This window comes from Polyodon spathula, chromosome 20, assembly GCF_017654505.1.
Source record: "Polyodon spathula isolate WHYD16114869_AA chromosome 20, ASM1765450v1, whole genome shotgun sequence".
NCBI classification, from domain to species: domain Eukaryota; kingdom Metazoa; phylum Chordata; class Actinopteri; order Acipenseriformes; family Polyodontidae; genus Polyodon; species Polyodon spathula.
In genome coordinates, this window is record NC_054553.1 from 24,758,612 (window position 1) to 24,782,473 (window position 23,862).

Here is a 23,862-nt window from a genome sequence, read left to right on the forward strand (position 1 = left end):
CTCTTCAGATTGTATTTGTTCCGAGCAAAAAAATAAGTAATGTGTTTGTTCTGCTTCAGTGGGTAAATGCTTTTTTTTTTTTTTTTTTTTTTTTTTTTATATAAATTAATTTAAAAACCTTATCTGAGAATGTGTCTGTAAAGTTGGGCTATTTGTAAGTCCTTATTTACTTGACTCAAAACAAAACCTGTGGAAAGGAAATATGTAGAATAAATTCCTATGAGAAGTTATATAGAAGAATACTCAGCACAAATCAACCTGGTAAGGATAACTGGATATGTGTTATGCTAATTTCAGGTTTTATAAGTTTTAAAACCATGTTCATATTTAAAATAATGTACCAATTATGATTTAAAAACCTAGGCATAGAAATAAAATATTTGATGCTATTGGTATAGTTCAAACCATTTTATACATTGAACAGTTCTCTAGTTTATTGTTCAGTTTGACTCGTCAGGTTGAATGCACAATTCCAAACAAGTGGATGAAGACCCTTTTAATGTGTGTTACACATTTATAAAGCATATGTGCTTGCTTTAGTCAATCAGAACATAAATAAAGGCTGTTCAACATAAATTAGCCTCCACATGAAGGTGTGTGCATTATAGTTAGTCCTACCTGTGAGAGTCTGCTTTAAGTTTGGAATGATCTGTAACTTTAGTGAGGTAAAAACCAATCCTTTAATTAAAGTTAAACCAACCTTTGATAATGTCATATCAGAATATTAATTATTTTAGTTATTTAAAATAACGTGGCGTGTTCTCACTAGTGGTCACTATTGCATTTAAGTGTCATTTTTAAATACTGAATAATATGCATACTGGACAAGATAAAGTACCCATAAGATCCAGTAATTTGATTATAAGCTCTCTGAATATAATGTATATTGTTCAAAGTGAGCTAGATGTTTCTTTAATTTTTAGGTGTCTTCATTTCATCATATTTTATAATATTGCATATTTTACTGAATCTAAGCAGTGCTCATCTTATAACTTTACATTTGAAGAGGAAGGTAAAGAACAGCTAAAAAGCATGCTAATGGGTATTTTCTTCCTTTGTTTAAACTGCATTGTTTTTGAAGGTGCATATTTGCTGCTTTTTGCTCCCCTTTCCTGACTCCCTCTCTTGCTGCTGTGGTTGTGTATGTGTGTCTATATATATATATATATATATATATATATATATATGCTGAATTTATGGTATAGCCTACGTCTATCCACAGGCCAGGTATAGCGAGAATGTGAGTTTACTCAGCTCTCAACTAAAGGGTCCCCCGTCTATTTGTTTCAATTTATTTATTTTTTTAAATAGGCTCTTGACTGCCATTAGATTTTATTATTTGTTTATTTTTAGTCTTTAGACATTGATTTGGATGTTTTGGGTACAAAATTATAAAGGACATGTGCTGATTTATTAGGAACGTACACACCATTCTCAAATTGAAGAGGATACAATCAAATCTTCAGTACACAACTACAAAAGCACTTCAGAAAGTATAAACCCAAATAGGATTATATTGCTGCATATGGTAATGGCCTAAAAATATAGTTGGATCAGCTATATTAAGAAAATGTCCTATTCCCATTGTCACCTGCTGGGAACATCACCAGAAGCTAGAACATGATGTACAATGAAAAATATAAAACCTGAAATGGACACTCAATGTATTATACGAATTAGGTAATCTTGAATTGAGAGTCTTTGTGTACATTTAAGAAATAATCTCTACTATAAAACACCAAGTTTCAATTTACGCTCATGTTCGAGTTCTAGAACATACAGCTAATATGAAATTGAATCTATTGGTCATTTTGCAATATGGCATAACGGTGTGTGTGTGTCGTCGTGGGATAGCGCTACACCTCAGGTTAATTGTGAGGCACGAGGTAAAGCTGTGGGCACTTTTTAAAGAACCAGAAGAATTTCATTACCTCTGGGCCAACAACTTAGATTTTTAAAACATCAACAAAAGTATTGTGCATAACAAGCATTTCAATACAAGTTTTAGTGCTAGTAATTAGTTTTAATTAGAAATTACATAAAACATGGTAAGGTTTTTGTACATGTGTATTGACCAGTGAACTTTATTTTAAAAGTAATTGTGCAGCATTAAATGTCTTCCTTACACCAGCAAATATATTTAACTGTCAATGCATACAGATTTCATGGTCATTTTCTTACTTAATTTTGTAGTGACTCATTATTGCAAAACAGACTTGTCAACATCGCAAATTAAGAAAAGCAGTTCTTAAATAACCGGCAAGGAAAATGCAAGTGAATTGTTTAGCATGTTCACTACATACAAATGCACACTTTGAAAGAATTTTTAATTGAATTGTTTGTGATTTTGATATACACTGCTCTGCTTTTCTTATTGTATGAACCTTTAAAATTGGACACTGGTCCTGAAATTGGGTTACAGGCATGCCATAATGTGCATAAATTAATGCCTTATCAAAACAGCATTCATTCCAGTTCATTCTCCTTGTAATCTATGAAACTGATAGGGAGTGTAAACATTATAGAATAACAGAAAGGGTCTACTAATGCTTTTAAAATTCACCTTGTGTATCCAACAGAAAACAGAATTCTCCTGCTAGTCTGTGCTTGAAAACATTTGGTAGAACAGCCAAATCGCATGGTTGAATATTTCTGATGTTTCAATTTACATCAAAACAGTATGTACATTTTCATTAACTTATACAATATGTTTCTAATTATGGTACCCTGGTAACCACTGACTGACTGTATACTACTTCTAAACTCCATCCAGGTCTTACTCTAAGGATTAAGAGCAACAACCCTTGACTGAAGAGTCAACGCTTTGTTTTCCATTAGTTAAAAGTGCTAACACTTTTCACTTACTCACTTGATTTGGCACTTAAGCAAGTGAAATACATCTGCACTTGAAGTCTGCACTTTGATGGCAAACTTAATTTAGTGTAAAGGAGAACAGCTCTGCACATCTGACTAACCAATGGCAGCATGGAATGGAAAACCTAGCCAGCAAAAATTACCGTCTACACAGACACAGTAAATTCAGTTTGATGCTTTTATACAATGAGAGAAATGTAGGTCTACTGACTCTCGCTATCCTTAAATATCAACCCAAAGACACTCCTATGCCAAGTTAGGTGGTGTTAGTTGATACAAAGGGTTATGATCTACAGATCTCACAGAATCATAACTATTTAAAAAAATATAGCAAAGGCCATGGGCTACCTGTTTAGTATATACAGCCCAGGTACCCAACAATAGGCCAGCATAACCTTCCTTATTCCATTTGCAATAAAAAAAAAACACCTGTCCTTTCAAAAGATATTCTCCGTCACCACATTTGACTGTGAAACCGAAAAAGACGCAAGCAGTTTTGTTTCAAAAGTTCACGTCCACCGTTGACAAAGTAGTGTGTTTAATATTTCTCTGCAAAAACAATTTAGTTTTTCTTCAAAATCACATGACATGGTTCAGTCCTCTGTATGGTGTTCCTATAGTGCTTAGCCATACTTGCATCGATGTCCATTCTATTCCTGTAAGCGCACAATTGAAATCAATAAAAGGATTTATCATAAGTCCTCTTGAAGGTAGCAGGTAAGAGCAGAGCCCTCAGCGTTTTTTTCAATCAAATTTTTTCATCTGTCATTTCCAAAAACTGGGCATACACATCCCTTGAGCATTCTCCTTTTTGGTTGAATAAGAATTTATAGTAGCTGCCATCTGCGCAGATAGCTGGAAGAGGAACAGGTTGTTATTTTATGGTCATCACATTACATTACAAATTTAGGTCTTGGCAGTTACATATTGAAGTACTACAGGAAATCCTGAGGTTGCAGTATAACTACTGCCACCAGGGGTCCATGCAGACCAGTTATTAGCTATATTAATACCAATTCAATATTTTACAACTCAGTCACAGTAAAACAAGTGTTAATCCAATTTGTTAGTAGTCTAGTAGTTTTTAAATAGCATATGTACTTTTTTTTTTACAAAACTACACACTTAAGTACAAATTAATTACACGTTAGTCCTACACATTAAGAAATGAGATTAAACTATTCTTCCAAACTGTTTTAAGAAACGTGTCATGCTACATGTGAAGCACTACGTATTAGATATCTGAAACATAGGTTTACTATTCAAAGAGCTTACCGTACCTATTACTGCATTCTGTTCTGTTCCAAAGGCACAGACGCAGGGAGAGCCTGAGGGAACTTGAAACTTGGAGAAGCTCCATTTGGAACTGAAATATTTTGGAAGGAAGCTTGCGGATGCCAAACTACAAAACCAAAAGGAAGGAGGAAAGAAAAAGCTGCATCAAAATCCCCCAAAACATTGCATAGCTTGGCCTTATAACATGAATTTTACCGCTTGAACTAAATCAGCCCATATGAACATGTCGGCCCATACACTTAGCAAAGCTTCTTAATACAGCCAATATAAAAGGAAAATAATGAGATAAAAAGGAAACACTCCACAATTGGCTTTTTCAATGTACTGGTTTATTCTTGATCAAGAAATCTGAAGAGTCAAATAAGGACACCTAAATTGTTTCTCACGCAGTAACGATGTTTAGTAAGACGTTTAGCTCACCTTGACTGTTTGTTTCTTTTTGGGTCCTCTGCTGCAAATATATGTACCGTGCCATGATCGCTCGATACACAAATTAGAGACGCATCCTGATTAAAATTAATGCTGCACAGAAAAAAAGTCTTTTACCACTTTTACATTCTACACATTTAAAACAGCAACGGTTACATTTGCAAAATCATCAATCCAAATACAAACAAAAAAAAAAGTTAAAATCTACTCTTGAAACAGATTATCTCCCACAAAGTACAGTAAATAAGATATTTTACCTAAAATCAAAAACTGTTGATACCACCATAAAAACAAAACAAAGAAACATTGGCCTTTGGCTGGAAGTTTTTGGATGTAAATGCTTCCAAAAGTGGATGTTTTCAAGAGTAGGTCATTATTGGCCTCAACACCACACTGGAAAGAAGTATGACGTATGCCACTAATAATTTCAAGATAATTTGTATGTGGTATATAAGACTGTGCATTATGTTGGAAGTTCACAGTACACTTTCACAGTTTATAGTGTTCTACACAGTACTGTATACCGTGGTGTTTTTTATAGGGTGGTATACGAGAGGTGCACATTACAATCGGGGTACCATCAGGCAAAACAATAAAAAGAAAGCTGGACTCCCATCAGTTTGGCCATCTCCAATTTAAAATAAAGACACTGGGTACACTTGTGAACAGGTATGGCAAGGCTGTAGATACTAGAAATGTAATACATGTAGTCTTACCAGTAAATACTTGCTGCCTGTGATCCTCTCCTCAGCTCCTGAATTAGGTGCCCCGATGTAGTGTCAAATATCCTTATTAGTGTCCCCTACACAATAAACAAGTGTTTTAATTTAAACATTGAGTGACTTTTAAGTTAATTGAAACACACCTTTGCTGGATCTTTTTGAAAGCCTTTTTACTCTTGTTCATCCAGGTGATAAACTGTACTATCTATGTTTTCAGTGCCCCAACTCTAGAAATTGCAGAACAGCCTTCTGCGCTTACTTTCTCTGAAGCAGTGGCGATCCGTGTCCCTTGCAAGTTGAGGGCTATGCAGCTCAAGGCTCCTTCATGTGCAGGGATATCCACAGGAGGCTTCTCTGTGTTGGCCAAGTCCACAATCTGCACACGTCCTGTGTGAGAGCCAGGGAACGCCAGCAGGGAGTTGTTGCTGTTTGGACATAATACGCAAAGACCTGCCGAGATAGTAGAATACTGCATTGAGACTCAATCAGACAGGCATTAATGACATCAGCTACTCCATTAGCTTTAAACAGAACCTTCTCTAGGCAAGATAAATCAATAACATAAAAAGAGATACCAAATACAAAATAAGATAAGACGCGAACAAAGATTGCTATCATCTGCTTTTTTGTTGTGCTTTTTTTTTCCTAAACCATGTATTATCTCAAGAATAATAAATGGCAGGTAGTCTATTATAATGCTGTAATTCTACCGAGGGGATCTCATGGAAATGAGAGTTCGCATAAACATGCTGGTGTATTTAGCTGTGTATTATACTCTTTGAAGCATGAAGCAACGCAGAGCTTGGTGCCACCTCTTCACTTTCACTTGTTGTTGATGGTAAATATTCCTCGATTATGTCTTCACTGACACACTCTGACATCCGATTCAGTGGAAAAATTGTATATATTTGAATTTAAATTGGAATCTGAATTCAGTATTATTACTAATACTTCTTTCTCACTGAGCAATTTTCACCAAGAGACCAATAAAATGTGTTACAGAAACCTAGTGTTACAATATTATGTGATCAGGGGTTTTGTAGGCTCAGTAATTAAAGTTTAAAGTTGCAGAACGTACCGGTACGTCCATACTCCCTGGGAACCAGAGAGCAGTGAACGTACCGCTAGGTTCGTACTATTCAAAGTGTTAATGTACCACAATGTGTAAATATATATTATATATATATATATATATATATATATATTAATATATATATATATATATAAAATGGGGATTGATTTTATTCTTAATACAAGGTGGTAAAAACGCAACTGTCGTGTATCTGGGTAACGGATATCCAAGTGCTGACTGTACTGTCCAAGTTCATTTCACGTGTCTCCTAAACTGAATTTTAGTCTCAAAGTATAATTATACACCAAAAACATTAAATAATTAGACCAATAAGTGGAATCTACAAAAGAGAATGTGTTTATGACAAGATATTTTATTCTGCTTTGACTGTATATTGAATTCAAGATTTTGATGGAACTTTAATTCCATCATTTAAGGAATCCACAATATAAAATCATTTATAAACGACTGACCTTTGGGGTTGTAGCAGGTCTCAAATACATGCAGCTGATGGGGGTTGTGGGTAAAGGTGAAGACTTTTATCATGGAGTCTAGAACCACCACAATCCTGGAACAAACCAACAGATTCACCATCATTTAGCAAGAACTGAAACCGATACTTCATATAATTTCCCAAATCTAAAATGGACTTGGGGGAGTAGAGCAGCACTCTATGCTATGTTTTTTTTTTTACCCAGTATGCTGAATTGGGTTACAAGCTCTTATTGCTGAAGATGTAGCCTTGTATACTGCAAAACAGAATACAGCAGTTCATTTTTAGGTTGTAACACAGTGTAGTTCACCAAACAGTGTACCGTTACATCCCTAGCCACTAAGATGTTTTGACACTGCAATGAAGCGTAACAAGAGGAAGCGTTAACGCTCTGTTACGTCAAAAAGCAGCAATTCATTCGGCTCAGTCTAGTTCATGGGAATATTTTCAAAAAAACTCCTCCAAGTCAATAAAAAAGTGAAACAGGGTTCAAATGGGGCCCAAGGGATTGTAAAAAAAAAAAAAACTTTATGCATACATATGACTTAATATTCCACAGGAACCTTGAGGTTTAGAACAGATTATGGAAATGAATATGGAAACTGCACGTCTTGTTCTGAACTAGAATTATCCAGCGCAAAGGCCCCAGGGTTTTCTAATCTGGCTCTACACCATCGGTAGTCCTGCCAGCACACTCACTGCCAACGATATTATTCCAGTATGTTGGTGGCTGATATCTGAAAACACACCAGCACTTTTAAAAAAAAAAAAAAAAAAAAAAAAGTGCAGGAGAACAAACACAGTTCCTGATAGGCTTTATTGTATTTATATGAGAGAAAGAGAGAGACTTAGATTATTAGACTGTTTATTTGGCAAAGTCTGCATTACCATTCCTGTGCAAGCCAGTGTATAGCGTACATTTTAAAGTCAATGATTTCCACAATGTGTGTTTCTGTACTAACTGTATTCCCAGCCTATGTATCAGACAAGACTGGAAGAAATGGTGTCAACAAGGGGAGCTCTAGTCTGTATTATAATATTCTGAGGAAACTGGCAAGAATGAAAATAAATGTCAAGAGACCTGGTCTAATGAAAGTAGAAACCAAGTGAAGCTGAACTTTTAAAACAAGACACAAATGTTTTGTCCAGGTGGTTGTCTGCTTGCCTTGAATAGTTTTAGAGTCAGGGTTTAAGTTATGGAAGAAACAGAAATGTATATTACTATATATAGTAAACAATGAAATATTTACCGATCTCGCCGTAGCTTCACTGCTTTGACTTCTGTGGAAAATTCGATTTCAATGACCGTCTTCTTTTTCAAATCGTCCCATATCATCACTGCGGAAAACAAGCAGCACATGAGTAATTATAAAGATCCAGAGCTTCACAGCAGTGTAACACCAGATACTTCAATATACCGTACCTTTATTAGGGGGGTACTTTGGCTTTTTTCCACCTCCAACTAGTGCTAAATAGTTACATCGGAACAGCATTTCAACATGACCAACACCACCCTCCAGGAACTCTGAAAGAAAAGGAAGGTATAAAACCAGGGTTTCCAAAAGATACATTAACTAAACAGTATGAATTACAGTCCTTGTGTCTAGAATATAGCATGCACTTTAAATGGATGAGGTCTTAATAGCTAGATAATTGTCTATACTAATCTGTTTCAGCTACACCTGTCTGCAGTCTAGACGTAAAATGACATTTTTTATTTTAATTGGAATTAAAATCGAGCCAATTTACTGCCATAAACATGATCTATTGTATCAAACCCATATTGTGCAAACCCTTGTTAACCAACCCTGAACTTGCACATTGATAAATCTGTATCTTAATGTGAAATATAACATAATTTGACTGCTAAACAATATAAATGCGTCGAGAATATTTTGGAAGTGTAATTTGTCTTCGTGGTTACTGCCATTCTTAACGGCATTAAAAGGATTGAAACTTTTATACTTTTGTTATTAAACCGACTAAAGAGAGATGGTTAAACATGACAGAATGGGACTAACAGGCCCTCTATTTTTATTGCAGTGGTAACTACTATTTTACTTTTAAAAAACATCTGCAATTTGCATTTTAGTATAAAGGCCTTGATAAATGTGTTCCAATGTGTGTGAACGTTGGCCAGGACAAGCAACCTTCACTTACATAATTAACAGACCAAAAAACAAATGTGCGCACAGCTGATGGCATCAATACCATGCAACTGAGCTTTGTGTTGTCTACACCACTGTACTGATTCCAAGTTTACAAATACAGAGCTGTCTCTGGTCTTACAATAAACAGATGCTGTACACTGTATATACTCCACATTCTTTAAGCCTCATCGTATTCCACGCCACGCCAGGTGGAGCTTGTTAAGACTGATGTCAGTAAACATTTGCCTTATGAGTAACATGGCTTCAGTTATTAAAGAAATAAAGCTTTTTTTCATGCACGATATTTATATTACAACAAGACGCTTCAGGGTTTGTATATCCTCTCCCTCCATTTTATTTATACACTGTCACTAATAAATAAGTTTGACAACAATTTATATATTTTTTTTTTTTTTTTTTAAGTGATACATTTAAATGGGATCAGTTGAATATGTATATAAATAGTCATATGTGTATTTTATATAACAGTTAACCCATTCTATTCAAAGTTGACCATCAAAGTAAACTCTTGTACTTCTCATATACGGACCAGCACTGCTTATTTTATTCTACATGATCAAAGGGTGGAATTCACTCCTCGTTCTCAAACACTGCAACACAGCAGGCTGAACTGTTTGACCTTCTGGAGGATTCAAATGTTTATTGAAGTTGTCTTTTAAAAATACAGAGCTTGCAATTTTTTAACAAAAATAGCGCCTTTAGAAGGGTTGCAAAACATTCCTTTACCTTGTTTTTCTTTTTCTTTCAGTGGATCGGAGTTGTAAACGCGGAAGCCGTTTTCCATTCCACAAGCAAAACACCCTGCAACAAGAAACAAAAAAAAAAAGAACCAACTGAGCACCCCACGCACACGGTTATTTATCTAATTAAATACCCAGCCAAGCACACCATCAAACAGGCTTTTCCAACAGCAGTCTACTGTCTTTGTATAGATATCAAACATATGGGAATATTGACCTCCACTATAATAAAAATTGATTATGTTTTCAAGGCAGAATTACAGAAAAACTAATTTTAAATTGACGTGAGCATCTCATGAGGTTCATGTTCTCCTGCAGTTTCTCAACCATAACTGTACCTTTGGGAATGGCAATTAGTACAGCTTCATAAGAACTGGTGGCACTGTATTGCCATGATCTTGACAAAGCAGTGATACTGTACTCCCATTCACACTAGACTTTGAATATGAATACAGACTTTTTCCTGTGTCTGGAAAACTGCATATCCTCTCAAATGATGTGCATTAAAGTCAAAACCAAGTAACAGGAACAGTTGACTGAGGCTATTTTTCCATGCCTTGGTTTTACAGAACAATAATGCACTGACTGGTGATGAGTGTGCCATTGTTTGAGTAACAGCCAGCTGAAGCTTTAAATGCTAAACACTCCATTGAGAAAAGCTGGAAATACTGTGGCATCCGTGATTGAGACAGGAACGCATGGCTACTTACAATAACCCACAGGCAACAGAAAATCTGATAAACCCAATACAGTACCATGGTGATCCAAAACGGTAAAAAAATACCAACTACCACCATAGCACCAAAACCTACTGCTGCTGAACATTTTATGACAGATACTCTACTGTCCAAGCTAACTTGATTGAAGATTTATTGTTTTTCTGTCAATCAGTATACCAAGTTACAAAATACTTTGTTCTGGGTTTTATACGTTCTGTTGTTCGACCGGGTTTTGTTGTGTTACACTAGCAGCTGAACAAACACATTTTAGACTCCAAGTGTCAAATTAATTTCCTCTGTTACAGAAAGTTCCTCTTAGAGCTCTACCTTTTGTTGTGTGTCCTTGTGTCAAAAGCTTCCATACAAACAAAATGCAGTCTAGTACGATTTCTATGCAGCATTTTAAATCTAGGATTATTTAAATGTATTTTTAACATGTGTTGATAGTATGAGTTATGGACTACATTCATCATAGGCCTTATACTGAATAAACAATAATTTGAGGACTACATTTATATTTGTCAATGAAGCAAGCTAAAATAGTCTCTTTCATTGCTCTATCTCCAGAAACTATAAAAACACACAGGCACCACTTGCTTGAGATAAATTATAAAGCTATCCTGACACGATCAAATATCATTCTTAGGGAACTATAGATCTAAAACAAATGACAAATGTGAAGTTCATTATCCTAACCCAATAATAACATGGATACTTAATTAGTCATTTACTCCAGACTTCAAAGCAATATCCAGCTGTTGTTTTTTTACATCTTATTTATTCCTCTTGGATATATAAATAATTGAATCACTGGTAACTGGAAAGCAATAGCACTGTTACCAGCAATTTCATTCTAAAGTTGTTCACAAAGCAAGGTTTAAAAAAAATATGCCTGGCCTGCTTATCACATCAAGCAACGACAGCAACCACACCTTCAATAACCAGGGTAGAGTATCTGGCCTGTCACTGGTTAGGATGTGATTTTAAACCACGTATTAAACCTAAGCATGATTTGCACAGGACTAAACACCATGTGTCCTCAGAGTTGGTCAAAAGCTGAGGACGTCTAGTAACCTCCCAGACGTGGATTCGTTTTTATAAAGGACAGTCAGTAAATTCAAAATTAAATTAGATATTGTGGCCAGAGAAGGCACTTTTGTGCATGATTTGTAAACAATGAACAGGGTGTAAATTTCACTGTACCTTCCTTTTTCAAAGGCTAGAATAACCATTTCATCCTTTGAGTGATATGCTTTCCATACATATCTTCAAATGCACCGTTCAAAGCATTCATTTTTTAAGAGTCGCCAATTATGTTTTGTGTTTTTTGCCCATCCCCAATTTGGTTATGCACAATCGTAGCGTAAAATCATAGCACCAAAATAAAGACAGTCCAATGACAAATTTCCATCTGCACCATAAAACTCAATCTCATCTCGTTCCAAAAATCGAAATCTGGGGCTGCAGCCAGTTCCATTCTGAGTCGACAACACAATCTGGATCTGAAGGTTACACAAAAGGTCAAAGATTGTCCTTATCGCATTTTTCGACAATAGCCATTTTCTAAATTCACCTACCTTCAACACTATGCGACAACGACTAAACCTGCAACCATATCTCCCTTTAACTGTGATACAGGAGGTATTCAGGATCACAAAATATGAGCCCCTTCACAAGACATTATGAACATTAACCAAAACAGTGGCTTTCCTACACTCTACATCCTCAATCAAGTGTACTGATAAATTAAAAGCGGTTTCTTACTTTGACAGAAATGTTTGCGTTTCATATTTACCCTTATTGGGTACATTTATCAACCACTGGCTACAGTGTCTATATTTGTGCTGTATACCAATTCCAGTCACAATGTTTCAAGGACTTTGTTAATGGTTACCTTACCGGAAACATAATAACGATTGTGCAGAGTTTTAAAGGCTGCAGTAACAAAACTGTGGGCGTCAGCAGCAATAACAATATACAGCAATGTTTGGGGCAAGGAAGTGTGGCATAGTGGTTAAAGCAAAGGACTAAAGAGGCAGGAAATCCTGAGTGTGATAGATGATTCCCAGCTTTGTCAAGTCACTTGACACCTTTGTGCTTCAGCCTAACACAGTTCCTTCTCAGGTGGAAATGAAGGCATGTGTACCTTCCTGTTACTGACTTAACCCACATGGTTAGGGCTGGACCAAAGATTTATGCATTTTATCTGTATTTTCGTATTAAATCAAATTAAAAGGAGGTGGTGACCTCAGATCTGAGGGGTGCGGCTGATTTGAAGAATTCCTCTGTATTGGAGTCATGCTGTGCAGTTTATCAGACTGTCCTCTCTGGTGTCCATATTTCAACAGCAGCAGCCTTGGCTGCACTTTCTATCAGGCATCAGACAAGACAACCTGCACTTCACTGGGAGACTGACAGAAGCTCTTCAAATGGAAGATCACCTGGGCTTCTACCTGTCATCTGCTAGCAATGCCTCTGTCTGGTGCATCAGAAAGAGTGACCAGATGCCTATTGTCTTAAACCCTTAGCATGACCAGGACTGCCAATGCACTTTGAGAGGCTTTAACAGGTCCGACTGTTTAATGTTCTGTTGGCAGGTGTGTTCGATCGAGGTAAAGTCTGAACAGTTCATAGCATGTTTCCTTCATGTTTACCTTTCACATCCCATCAATCCAGTGTTGTCTCTGCAGCCCTACCAACACCTTATTATGGCACTTGGCTATTAATAATGTTGAAACAATAATGTAACAGTAATAACAATGTCCCACTAACTGACTACGTCGAATATCTATTACCCCCAGCACCATAAACACCCGTTTAACTGAACTTAAATATTAAGCTAAAATGCCTTGGCACATTTCGGTTGGCTGTGCAAAAAAACGAAACAATCGCACTTCAACATAAAACCGATAATTATACAGACTGATTGATTCTGCTCGTCAGTTCAAGCTATATACTGTACTGTACAGACAACGGATCTCACGCAGAATGCATCTGAATTCTCGATTTAGAAAAAGAGGCAGAAGGATGCGAGTTTGTTTTACCTAGAATTTTTAGCGATGCGATTGTAAATCAAATAGGATACTAAAACACATCTTACAGTAGTACCTCAACTGCCCTAGCTTATGCTTAGTCAAAAATCGGAATACACTTGTTGGTTTACAGTATCAATACATAATGGAACAGATAACTTACAAAATGGAACAAATAATCACATGCATTTATTTTTCTTACAGTGTTGTTATTTATGGTTTTGGGACTGCGGTTCCTGTATTGAAAAGTACCAGCACGCAAATTAATGCATAGCATCTTATTGTGTGCAATTGTGACCCTCCCGTGTTGAGCCTGACAATAGCAAGCATCAATTATCATTCCCGTTTTTAATTGTTTCATAAAAATTACAGGCAACTACTGTACACACAACAAGCAAGCAAGCGTTTTTCAATACTATTCGTCGATTTCGCTGGTCTGGTTACAGTAATTTAAACCAGCGCAAATAAAAGAGTTACTTTACAATATTTTTTTCAGGTAGAAACACTCAGAACAACAAGTCTATAAAAACCGATGGATGGGTGAATGTATTAGTTTCCCGAAGTTTACTACCGGAAACGAATTAACAAGAGCTCAACCCGTTTCTGTACATCCAAAGTATGTATAACATAATCAAAAAGCTTAGCATAGGCCTAGGGGTATAGCGCTATCAGTAATTGGCAAACATCGCACAAGTCAGAAACTGAAAATCTGTGACTCACCATTATCCTGGTTAAAGCCAGCGTACAACAGACCATTACCATGAGGGTTGGAAGGTAACAGATTCATGGCGAAGCTTTGTTTACATCAATTATTGGGGGTTTCTTTTCGGCTGAGCAGAAACATACCTCCACTGACTGGGTTCTGTCAATTTAGACGAAAACACACACAGCCCCAATCATACACCTCTTCCTCCCTGGCCAGACTGCACTTCCGCTCGTCGAGTGATGGATGGAGCAGGGAGGGGAATTCACGTCCGACAGCATCAACAGAGCAATCAAACACAGCCTGACTTGCGGGTTCTGGGGTCTTGAGTCCCCTTTTCGAACATGCAGAGCGGCTGTTTGGTTCTTTACGTTTTATATGAAATACCTATTTAGTTTTATATTAAAATATCTACAAATAAATATTTGTTTGTGGACAATATTTGATATTTATCAATTAAATCTCAAATATGAATATGTTTCCCAGGTCTATCCAGTGCAATGCATAATGATACACGTTTGCACGTTATTATATTAATATTAACTACATTGCAAAGGTATACAGCAATATGTAGGATATTGGAGTAGTTTCAAGACTTCTAGTTCTGTACTAAGCTGTAGGAATGGATCATTATTTTCTTGCAGTAGCCTTCAGAGTAAAGTAGTTTATATAACTGTTTTTTTTTTTTTTTTTTTTTTTTTTTTTTTTTTATCCATGGCAGTATTTTCACGGTTTATTAACAATGAGACGAGGGATGGTTTGCAAAGTTTCACATTGTTCGGCGCCTCAAAGAGGCTGCAGTGTAATTTACACATCGAACATTCCATCTGCGGCTGCTACATTGGACCTGCAGGGTGTCTTTGCACAATACAACCCAATGGAGTGTTACCTGCACATACCATACATATTAAAAAATGCAGCAAATTTGTGTAACATAAATATCACAGCTAAAGGAGTTCCAATGTTTTTTTTTGTTTTTTTTTTAACCCTCAGAAAATATTTAAGTGTGTCTAGCCTGTTGGAAATTGTTACAATGACTTGATAATTTAAGATACTGCACTGCTGGTTGAAGAGCTGGTTATGCTGGTTTAGCACCCCAATCCCAAACTCTTGCTGGTCACTAGCAGTTTCTGGGCTTTTCAGAAGGTTAATGAATGTTTACAATACAGTGTGTAAAATATGAAGGCAGATGTGAAAACGTGGAATAAACATTAAAAAGCAAGTTTCACAGTTTTTATATTTTGTTAAAGTAATTATTTGACTGTGAACTCCCTGGTCCTCAAGGTCGGACTCCTCTGATATAACTGCTTGCATTAAATAACTCATGGGGGATTGAAAGTTGCTTTAGGCCTGTTACATTGACTCCAGAGCACATATTGGATTTTTAGAATTTGTGCGCACAATAATGAAAGTGCATGGAAACAACGACTTGCAATGCTGTTTGAGCTGTCAAGTCTCTATTGACTTAACGAAGCTAGGCCAAGCCTGCTGTGGACTTCCATTGACAAAGGAAAACATGCATTTGGTCCTTCCAGCAATGCTCACCTGTCAACCATGCGTATGACCTGCATTAATTGTGTGTAACCTAAAGTAAACAAACCCGCCCCCTTGTCTTAGATATCCTGGCTGGCATTATTTGTTCAACTCCTCTCTGCAATAGAGTACTAGCAGCTTTCAAGGATTTACATAAGTGATAAGTTTAAATGTGGTAGAATTTAACCTCAATCACCACTTCAAGAGTTTTGTCTTGAAAAGAACTTTGTAGTGTCATAATTTCATCTTGCTTACCGCTGAATGCATGAGATTATGAAAAAGGCGTTTTTGGCTACTGCTTATGGAAACACAGCCACCGTTGCTAAACAGTTCATGTCTTTCTCTCTTGTTTATTAGTTGGGAATATAAGAAGACTGGCTGGTGTTCTCCAGAAGCACAGTGCTGTTCTGTGGTCACCCAAAGAGAGAAGTGAATCCAATGAAAACCGGAACTCAGATTTTAGTTACATTTCAGTTACATCATTTTTTTTTAAATAATTTTTGCTGTCAAGCTTCCTGGAAGATACAATTATAATACCAGTGCATTACCCTAACAAAATAATTAGCAAACCATAACATTCCAAACAGCCTATTTCATAGCAATTTTAGTGTCACAGCATTCCACTGAAGATCACCTGGTAAGGGGTCCAACTTAATAGGCCAAAAACATTTCCTGCAGCAAAAATGTCCTCAGTTGGTTATTAGACATTTCTCCTTTTACAGTATTTGTTAAAGTATTCTGGTAGTAAACATTCCATGAAAGCAAAACACTATTTAATAATTAACACAAGTTTTAAAAACTTTAAGTAAAACTCTAGTTAAAGTTTTATGAGCAGGGTCCACAGTCCTGCTTGGAGATGAAAGGGTAAAGTGTAATTATGCTTGTGTTTAGGAGTTCAATACACTTGCACTGGACCTAAATATGTAATTCCATGAAAAGAGTGTGTCTCTTTCTGTAGCGTTTGTCAATGACCTGTTGTGTACAAAGACTGCACGCTATTGTGTGGCCTATTATTTACTGCAGTCAACCTTTTCTATTAAAATCCTGTCATCTTGAGGAATGATAGCCCTGTTGTTCATGGGGACCGGTCACAGTGCTTAGTAAATTAAATAACTTCTCTGAATCAAGTCTTCACACTTGGAGGCCTGCACTTGACATCGGCAAGCGTTCACATCAGGACTTTTGTAGGATATCAGTCAAAATAGAAGCACAACCTGCAGGCAGAATATCATTTATTATTAAAGACAGCACGCGCAACTCTATGGGCTGTTTGTAGTTTCTAGTTCAATATTGCCTTTATAATAATAATTATAATAATACATGATTATTATTATGCTCAGTGCAGTATACCTGATTGTTTTTATAATAGGGGGTATTTTTTTTTTTATCGAGGGGCTGCCGCTGTGGTGACATTCATAAACTATTGAAGTTATAGTAAGGATGTATAGTTTTGGGGCTGATTTTCAAAACTTAGAAAGTGAATTTTGAGTTACTCACTTACCGCATATCAATTTCTAATGAATAAATTTGCTTTTGCATTTTTTTACTTGTATCGGATGCTCCGTTTGGCTCAGACACATTGCCAAAGTAAATACAAAAATCACTTTTTTGGTTTAAGAGCTTAATTAATGTAGATTTACAGTTACCAAAATCAGGCCCTTTGTGTGGAATATATTTCAGTGCTGGTATTTGCAGAGCTTTGTACCATGTTTTCCTCGGTTCTGATTTTAAATCTTCAAGCAATTTTCTGCACTGATATGAATGGTAGTGCAACCTGAGGTATGCCATTAGGGTACAATGTGTTTTAGTAATATTCTGATTTCTTTGCAACTTTCTCTTGTCTTGATATTTAAAAATGTTGTGCTTCAGTTGTTTAACTCGTTTAAAATCTACAAAAATATATAGCCAGTTGCCAAAACCTTGCTAAGGAACAAGGGAACTATTAACAGCTGAACTTATTATAGTAAAGTATTGAAGTGCAGTGGAAAACAATTGGTCATTTACTAATGATTAGAAACATTTATCACAATTTACCATACTGGTAATATAAGGGGTTTGTGATTAATGCTGGGGAAATCTGTAAGAAAAACAAAGTGAATGAACATCATCGTGCAATCATAGGGGTCACTGCAGAATATGAGAATGTGAAACCTTTTCCAATGTGCTCTATAGAATGAAACTGAAAATTAATGTAGACAGAGGAGTAAAGAAGTCTTTTCTTGTTTGAAACCTTTATTGGAAATAATAGTGCTCATAATTTACAAAAAAAACTTTGTAAAAACACTTTTGTTCGTTGCTCCGACATCTCTTTGCTTTACCACCGACATCTTTGGCATCTTCCTTCCTCTTTGCAATCCCTATCCCTTTACACTTAAAAAAAATTAAATAATATATGATACAAACCAAGCAATAAAAGCACAAAAGTATCAAATAACATAATATATATTAAATACACACAAAAGCTGATTTTTCTGTATATAAATGTATGTACAGGTTTCTGCAGCTTCCTTTAATTGGTGCCTGTGAGATTCCAAGGATTACTTGAAACAGGCTTAAATGAAAATCCATTTCATGGGTCAGCAAACTTTATGTAGTTACTTTACAATAGTTATATTGCATCGAAATACCAACTCCCACCAACATTTAAATAGTTTGATTACACACAATCCCTTATTTCCATGATTTAAAAAAAAAAAAAAAAAAAAACCTGTCGTATTTATTTTTAATTAAGAATTACATTTGCACACCATTATAGTGCATTGTTGTCCCTAACCTACAACATTGATCTAGCAGCAACATTAATCTGAGTGAACCCAGAAAAAGATCCCAACATTCGTCATTAATATTTCATCTCCTTTCCAAGAAGCCCAGTAGTGAATAACTTCTGGGAGTCCTTGAATGAAAAGGGGTTTCAGTCAGTAACTCCCTGCGGTTATTGCTGGGGGCGGGGCTAGGAGATCTTGCAGCTGTTCCTGGCACAGCTCTGTGACGGGCTCTGTGGAGGACCAATCATTTTGGGCTTCTTCAGGCTGTTCCTCTTGTTGCCGCTGCTGGCGGTGAGGGAATACGAGCGTCCGTGCATCATCCTGGCATTCAGCCCGTTGGCCATGGAGAAAGACTTCAGGTGGCTTTTTAAGGCAACAGGGAGAGGAAGCTTGTCCACCAGATGAACAGGGGTGCAGGACACTATGGATCGACAGCAGAGGTCCTGAAGGCTCAACACTAGGAGAGAATCAGGAAAAAAAATAAACAAGTATGATACAAAAAGCGCCCGTTGTATGTTAGGTTATCTTTTTGAAATAGATATTACCACCACGATGCTACAAAAGCCAAGTGATATGGTATTACCCTTAAGTCTACTATATTCATAGACATGCCTATGTGTATTTTATCCTGCTATAGGTAAAGCAATAGTAACACCGAGATGGACATAAAACACCAGTCTGGTGATTTGCCAAAACTATCGTAATAACTTTGGCACAACTCTGCTGATGTAACTTGTTATGCTCCTTTCTATAGTGCTTTGAGAATTTAAAAACCTTTATATGGTGTGACAATGTGGTGCCATTTCCCCATTAATAGTAAAATGATCCTATAGTAAAATACATCACTTAAACGGTTTACATATTAAAGTTTACCCTATAAGAAGAAATAAAAAAAAACCTCTCAGTAAACAACAACGTTCACTTTCTTCATTTACCACTTGGTGGCAGTACTATGACAACAACACCTGTTCTTTTATTTTAGTTGCCATGCAAATGCAACTTTAGGTTCAATTGAGCTAAATCATTGTTAACACTGCTGTTATTATTTACTTAGACATTTAAATAAGCCATCCAGCAAGGAGGGAACTAAACCATAAGCCAAGTCATGAACACTTAGTCAGAACCCTTGATAAAGTGGCCAACTTCATCATTTTCTTTCCAGTAACTGTAAATAGCATATACTTTAACTGGTTCAATAATATAACATACTCTTTTGACTGCCTTTCTCTATAAGAAAACAGTATTAAAAAATATATATAATATATATATATATACACACACACACACACACACACACACACACACACACACACATACAAATTCTATTTATAAAAGTAGAAAAACTTGACGATAAAGCAAATACATATAAATGATGATTTGATTCCGATTTCAATATGAACGCGATGGTGGTTATAATCTAACCAGTGCTTTTATTTGGTTAGGTTGGCTTGAAGGTTGAAAATAGTAACAAACCACTCGGAATGTTTCTCAAAGGTATGACTATGTTTTTGTTACCACATTTCAAAATGAACGATGGGTGGGTCTTTTCCCAAAAAATGGTACAGACTGCATTTCAGCGTAAAGACCTTGAAAAAATCGGCCCATTGTATTTTTATCATGCAGATTAGGTTTTCCCTTTATGCTACATCTCTGTACCGTTTGTAAATAAGCCAAACACAGTTTTAAAATAGGCAGTGAAATAGCTGTGCAGAATGTCAAACAAAAACACTTTCGAAGGATTAGAATTACAAAAGAACAGATCTTAAAAGGATGTGTAATTATGGAATTGCCTTTGAATCACAAGAGGATTCAAATTCTAGACACCATTCCCTTTGTGTGGAAGAAAAAACAGTCTTTACGGTACTGGCATAGAAGCTGTCACATTCATTTCCACAATTACAGCTGCCAATGCAGACATGCCTTGAGGATAAATATTTAACGTCTCTGAACTATATTCTCTCCTCCAGTCCCATCAATATGTTTTATCTTTTTCACTTATGCTGTACAGGAAACATGAACTAATGAGGAGCCCTTTTGACACTGTTAGTAGGACGGAACATTCAGCATACACAAAGGACGGAACATTCAGCATACCTTTGTTGGGCCTCCACAGCCTCTCCATCCCGTGCCTCATCAGCACGATCCGGGCCAGCTCTGTGAAGGACTCGGTGATGTTGAAGTTACACAGAGGGCTCACCTCGAAGAAGGTGATGCCAAGGCGCTCTGCGTAGACCTGGGCCTGCTCTGTAGTCACCTGTCTCTTGAAGGCCAGGTGAAGACGATTCCCCACCAGGATCTTAGGAACACCCGGTGCATGCTGGGAGGATAACAAAAGGAAAATGGCACAGTTGCAAAAGTCCTCTATTTAGACTAATTAAAATCAGTTTTAGGTTTTGTATTCCTCTGCTGGCAGACAGTGGAGCACCTTAGGGTCTCAGGTAGGTTGTATTATGGAGCTGTTTTCAGACAGTCAGCATATGACCACTGACTTGCTATAGGTGTCTGCTCATATAAATACATGTGGAATTAATCATGAAAGAGGGATTACTTCAGTAGGTCATGATACAATTTTTCATGTGGAATTATATCTGAATTCTTACATATGTGCAGTACATTGGTAGCTAAACTGTGTTTTGTTCTTTATTATTATTAAAATATTTCCTCACTAGACTAGCCCCATGTTGAACTATTCTTGGTATTAAACTTTGATGATTAAAGTGGAGGTTGCAGTGATTCATCACAGCAACTAATGGATCCGAAGTCTTTCTTTACATTGTTACAGCACTGAAATCATTAAGCCTATCGATGCAGGTATTTTTAGATTATCAGCTGTTAAACAAAATAAGAACAGAGTAAAAACAAAAACAGAAACTACATTCTATCTACTTGAGAGATTGAAGAATAATATCTAAAGCAACTTGTATAAAGAGGACATGGCCATTTCTGACAATTCAGTAGTATATCGGGTTCCCCCTGTGTAATGAGGCAACACATTCCCACTATGCAACGTGTTTAATTACACAGTATGTGTAAGTCTGAGCAGGGGGAAAACTAAAAGAAACGTACACATACAAGTCACATTTTCAAAGTTCTTCTGATGTGGTGCAAGAAGAAAATTGTTTCAGGGTGTGACTGCTGCTGATTTGACATTTTAGATAGTGGGATTCCCATGGAGGACATATATGGCTTTTATATTCCTTTACATAACACACACAACCAAAATGACAAGGGTTGAATAAACCTGAATAAGTGCCATACACTATTTACTTTGATTACTCTAAAGCCCTGCGTTCAGAACACATAAGCCCAAATGAAGAAAGCTTGAAATTACAAGTGGTTTGAAAAAGGAAAATAAACCAAAAAAACTATTTGACCATGTAATATGATGTATGAGAAGTCTCCAATATCTAATCCAAATTATATTGTACACCCCTGGCAACAGTTTGCTTCAAGCTCATTTTTTCCAGTCCTGTTTTACAAGATTTTTCATTGGTTTTCAAATAAATCCCAATCATTAACTTTAAAAGGCATTAATCTTAAAAGTCATTCTAAACCCTGCTGCCTTGTATTTCTTGTTTTATTATTTTTGTAACTAAGATACAGTAACACTGTTCTTCCAAGTGGGCTTTCAGGCCATTATTAAAGTGAGGTAAAGGCACTCCGCGCGAAGTGCAGGATGCGCCATACAGCCTGGAGGTCACCGGTTCAAGTCCAGTCTATTCCACTGCCGATCGTGGACGGGGGCTCTGAGCACCACCCGTGGGGGGAGGGCTTAGGGTGTCCTCAGCTCACCCATGCACCAGTGACCCCTGTAGACTGGCTGGGAGCCTGCGGGCTTGCCTGTAAGACATGCTGTCTTCCGACACTGTAGCTCTGGGTTGGAAGAGTGAAGATATCTTATTTCATAAACCATGTCGGCCAATATTGTCCATTATATACAATGTTCTTTTCCAGCCAAGTCTCATATTTTTCCAGCACGAAAGCTTTCTAAATTCCACATGTGTTGGCTAACGTGAAGCATAGGAATAGTGGAATCAAAATAAAGGTCTCCTTAATCAGAAAATCTGATGACATAATACTGACGTTCAAATTTAATAGAATAACAATGTTTGTTTGTTTGTTTGTTTTTATAGCTGATGTCTTCTCTACAATAGCTAGTGTTAGTGCCCAGTAATGAAACGTGTTTGACTGTGCTTTACCATGCTTCCACTATGTTTAGCTTTGCTATGTTTTTATGTCAATGTCCAGCTTACATCAAAGTAATACAATTATTTCTTTATATCTATATTTTTTATTGAACACAATATTTGGTTAACCTAAACTTACATCCAGCATGTAACCTTTATGAATCCTGAGAAAACAGCACAAGGTTTGAGTTCACTGGTGCCTGCTGTGTTTAAATTTACCCATGGCTTCTTGTGTCAGCTTTTTAAATTTATTTTTATTCTTTCTTCCTTGTGTTTTATCTTCAGTGCACTATTCTGACCGAATGCTGGATGGCATTACCCGCCACACTCACACGCTCTACATTTCCCCATAATTACTCACATTCCCATTAAGGCACTTTCTTTTTTATTTATTTACCATGTCTTACATCTTACAGTGTTTGTAATGGGCCGACTTCTCTTTTCACTCAGCGCCGGTAACTCTACTCCTAATAACCTACCTCATCAATCTCCTTGATCCACCTGTCAATACCGTCAAATGACCAGCGATTGGTGATGTCATAAACCAGGATCACGCCCTGTCAAGAAATAGACACAGGATATAAAGATCGGCTACTTTTATTTGATAATCACAAGCCATTTTGGCCAAGCCACATAACAACTGTATGTAAGGAAGCTAAAAAGCTGCAACCAAAATGCATAATGCAAAGTAATTTTCTATAAATGCCTGCAGCTAAAAATGGCTTTAAAACTCCACAACCTAATTTTTATACACAAACAGGCTTATCCTGAAAATCTGAAATAATTTGTATTTATCCTCGCTTTCAGAAGTCAAGTTATAGTTCTACCTCTTTTCAGCAGACTGGAAAAAGCTCAAACAATTTATTAAATCTGTATGAATGATTTATACTTTTCTCTGCAAGTAGCGATATATCAGCAATGTTTCTTTTTTTTTTTTGCTAAATAAATCAGATGTGTTCTATTGTAGGCAGCCTGGTAATTATACAATATAACATTCAGCTAATGGGAATCAATTATTTTTGTCAGATTTCGATCTTTCTAAAACTGCTAGAAGAATTTCTGTGTGTTGATCGTTGCGTTGACAGATTTGACATTTTCTACCAAGGTTTAGATTTGGCTTTAAGAT

The 23,862-nt window shown here is 36.5% G+C and overlaps 3 protein-coding genes across 4 annotated transcripts in view; 1 reads left to right on the plus strand and 2 right to left on the minus strand.

Moving 5' to 3' along the window:
- LOC121295708 (forkhead box protein K2-like) overlaps nucleotides 1-9,869 on the plus strand; it is a 28,257-nt gene extending 18,388 nt beyond the window's left edge. Inside the window, exon 10 of one of the 2 annotated variants that reach the window (XM_041220694.1) lies at nucleotides 9,806-9,869. Coding sequence is in view for 1 of the 2 variants with exons in the window: in XM_041220693.1 (XP_041076627.1) it covers nucleotides 4,184-4,216 (33 nt within the window). In the remaining variant the exon portion in view is untranslated. Of the gene's footprint in view, nucleotides 1-4,183; nucleotides 4,273-9,805 lie in introns of those variants that run through there. The other variant, XM_041220693.1, reaches the window with a different exon arrangement.
- On the minus strand, nucleotides 2,003-14,482 carry LOC121295709 (WD repeat domain phosphoinositide-interacting protein 3-like). Its single transcript, XM_041220697.1, has 10 exons — nucleotides 14,269-14,482; nucleotides 9,784-9,858; nucleotides 8,310-8,411; nucleotides 8,137-8,224; nucleotides 6,867-6,961; nucleotides 5,581-5,771; nucleotides 5,316-5,401; nucleotides 4,591-4,692; nucleotides 4,155-4,276; nucleotides 2,003-3,729 (listed from the first exon to the last, which is right to left on the minus strand). Exons 1-10 carry the CDS (start codon nucleotides 14,333-14,335, stop codon nucleotides 3,623-3,625), a joined length of 1,035 nt encoding a protein of 344 aa, XP_041076631.1. The 5' UTR covers nucleotides 14,336-14,482; the 3' UTR covers nucleotides 2,003-3,622.
- A 3,516-nt stretch (nucleotides 14,483-17,998) lies between these two features.
- Nucleotides 17,999-23,862, minus strand: part of LOC121295569 (ras-related protein Rab-40B-like) — a 48,734-nt gene continuing 42,870 nt past the window's right edge. Inside the window, exons 4-6 of the mRNA XM_041220354.1 lie at nucleotides 23,216-23,293; nucleotides 20,644-20,866; nucleotides 17,999-19,006 (exon numbers count right to left, since the gene is read on the minus strand). Of these exons, the coding sequence (XP_041076288.1) occupies nucleotides 18,735-19,006; nucleotides 20,644-20,866; nucleotides 23,216-23,293 (573 nt within the window). The 3' untranslated portion in view covers nucleotides 17,999-18,734. The remainder of the gene's footprint in view (nucleotides 19,007-20,643; nucleotides 20,867-23,215; nucleotides 23,294-23,862) is intronic.

What these genes read in the sequence shown, in the direction of transcription:
- LOC121295709 (XM_041220697.1), bottom strand. Translation starts at nt 14,335, where the DNA reads ATGAATCTGTTACCTTCCAACCCTCATGGTAATGGTCTGTTGTACGCT. An exon ending in TCGCCACTGCTTCAGAGAAA is followed by an intron (nt 5,402 to 5,580) that starts GTAAGCGCAGAA and finishes TTTATTGTGTAG; the next exon opens with GGGACACTAATAAGGATATT. An exon ending in CAGGCAGCAAGTATTTACTG is followed by an intron (nt 4,693 to 5,315) that starts GTAAGACTACAT and finishes TTTTCTGTGCAG; the next exon opens with CATTAATTTTAATCAGGATG.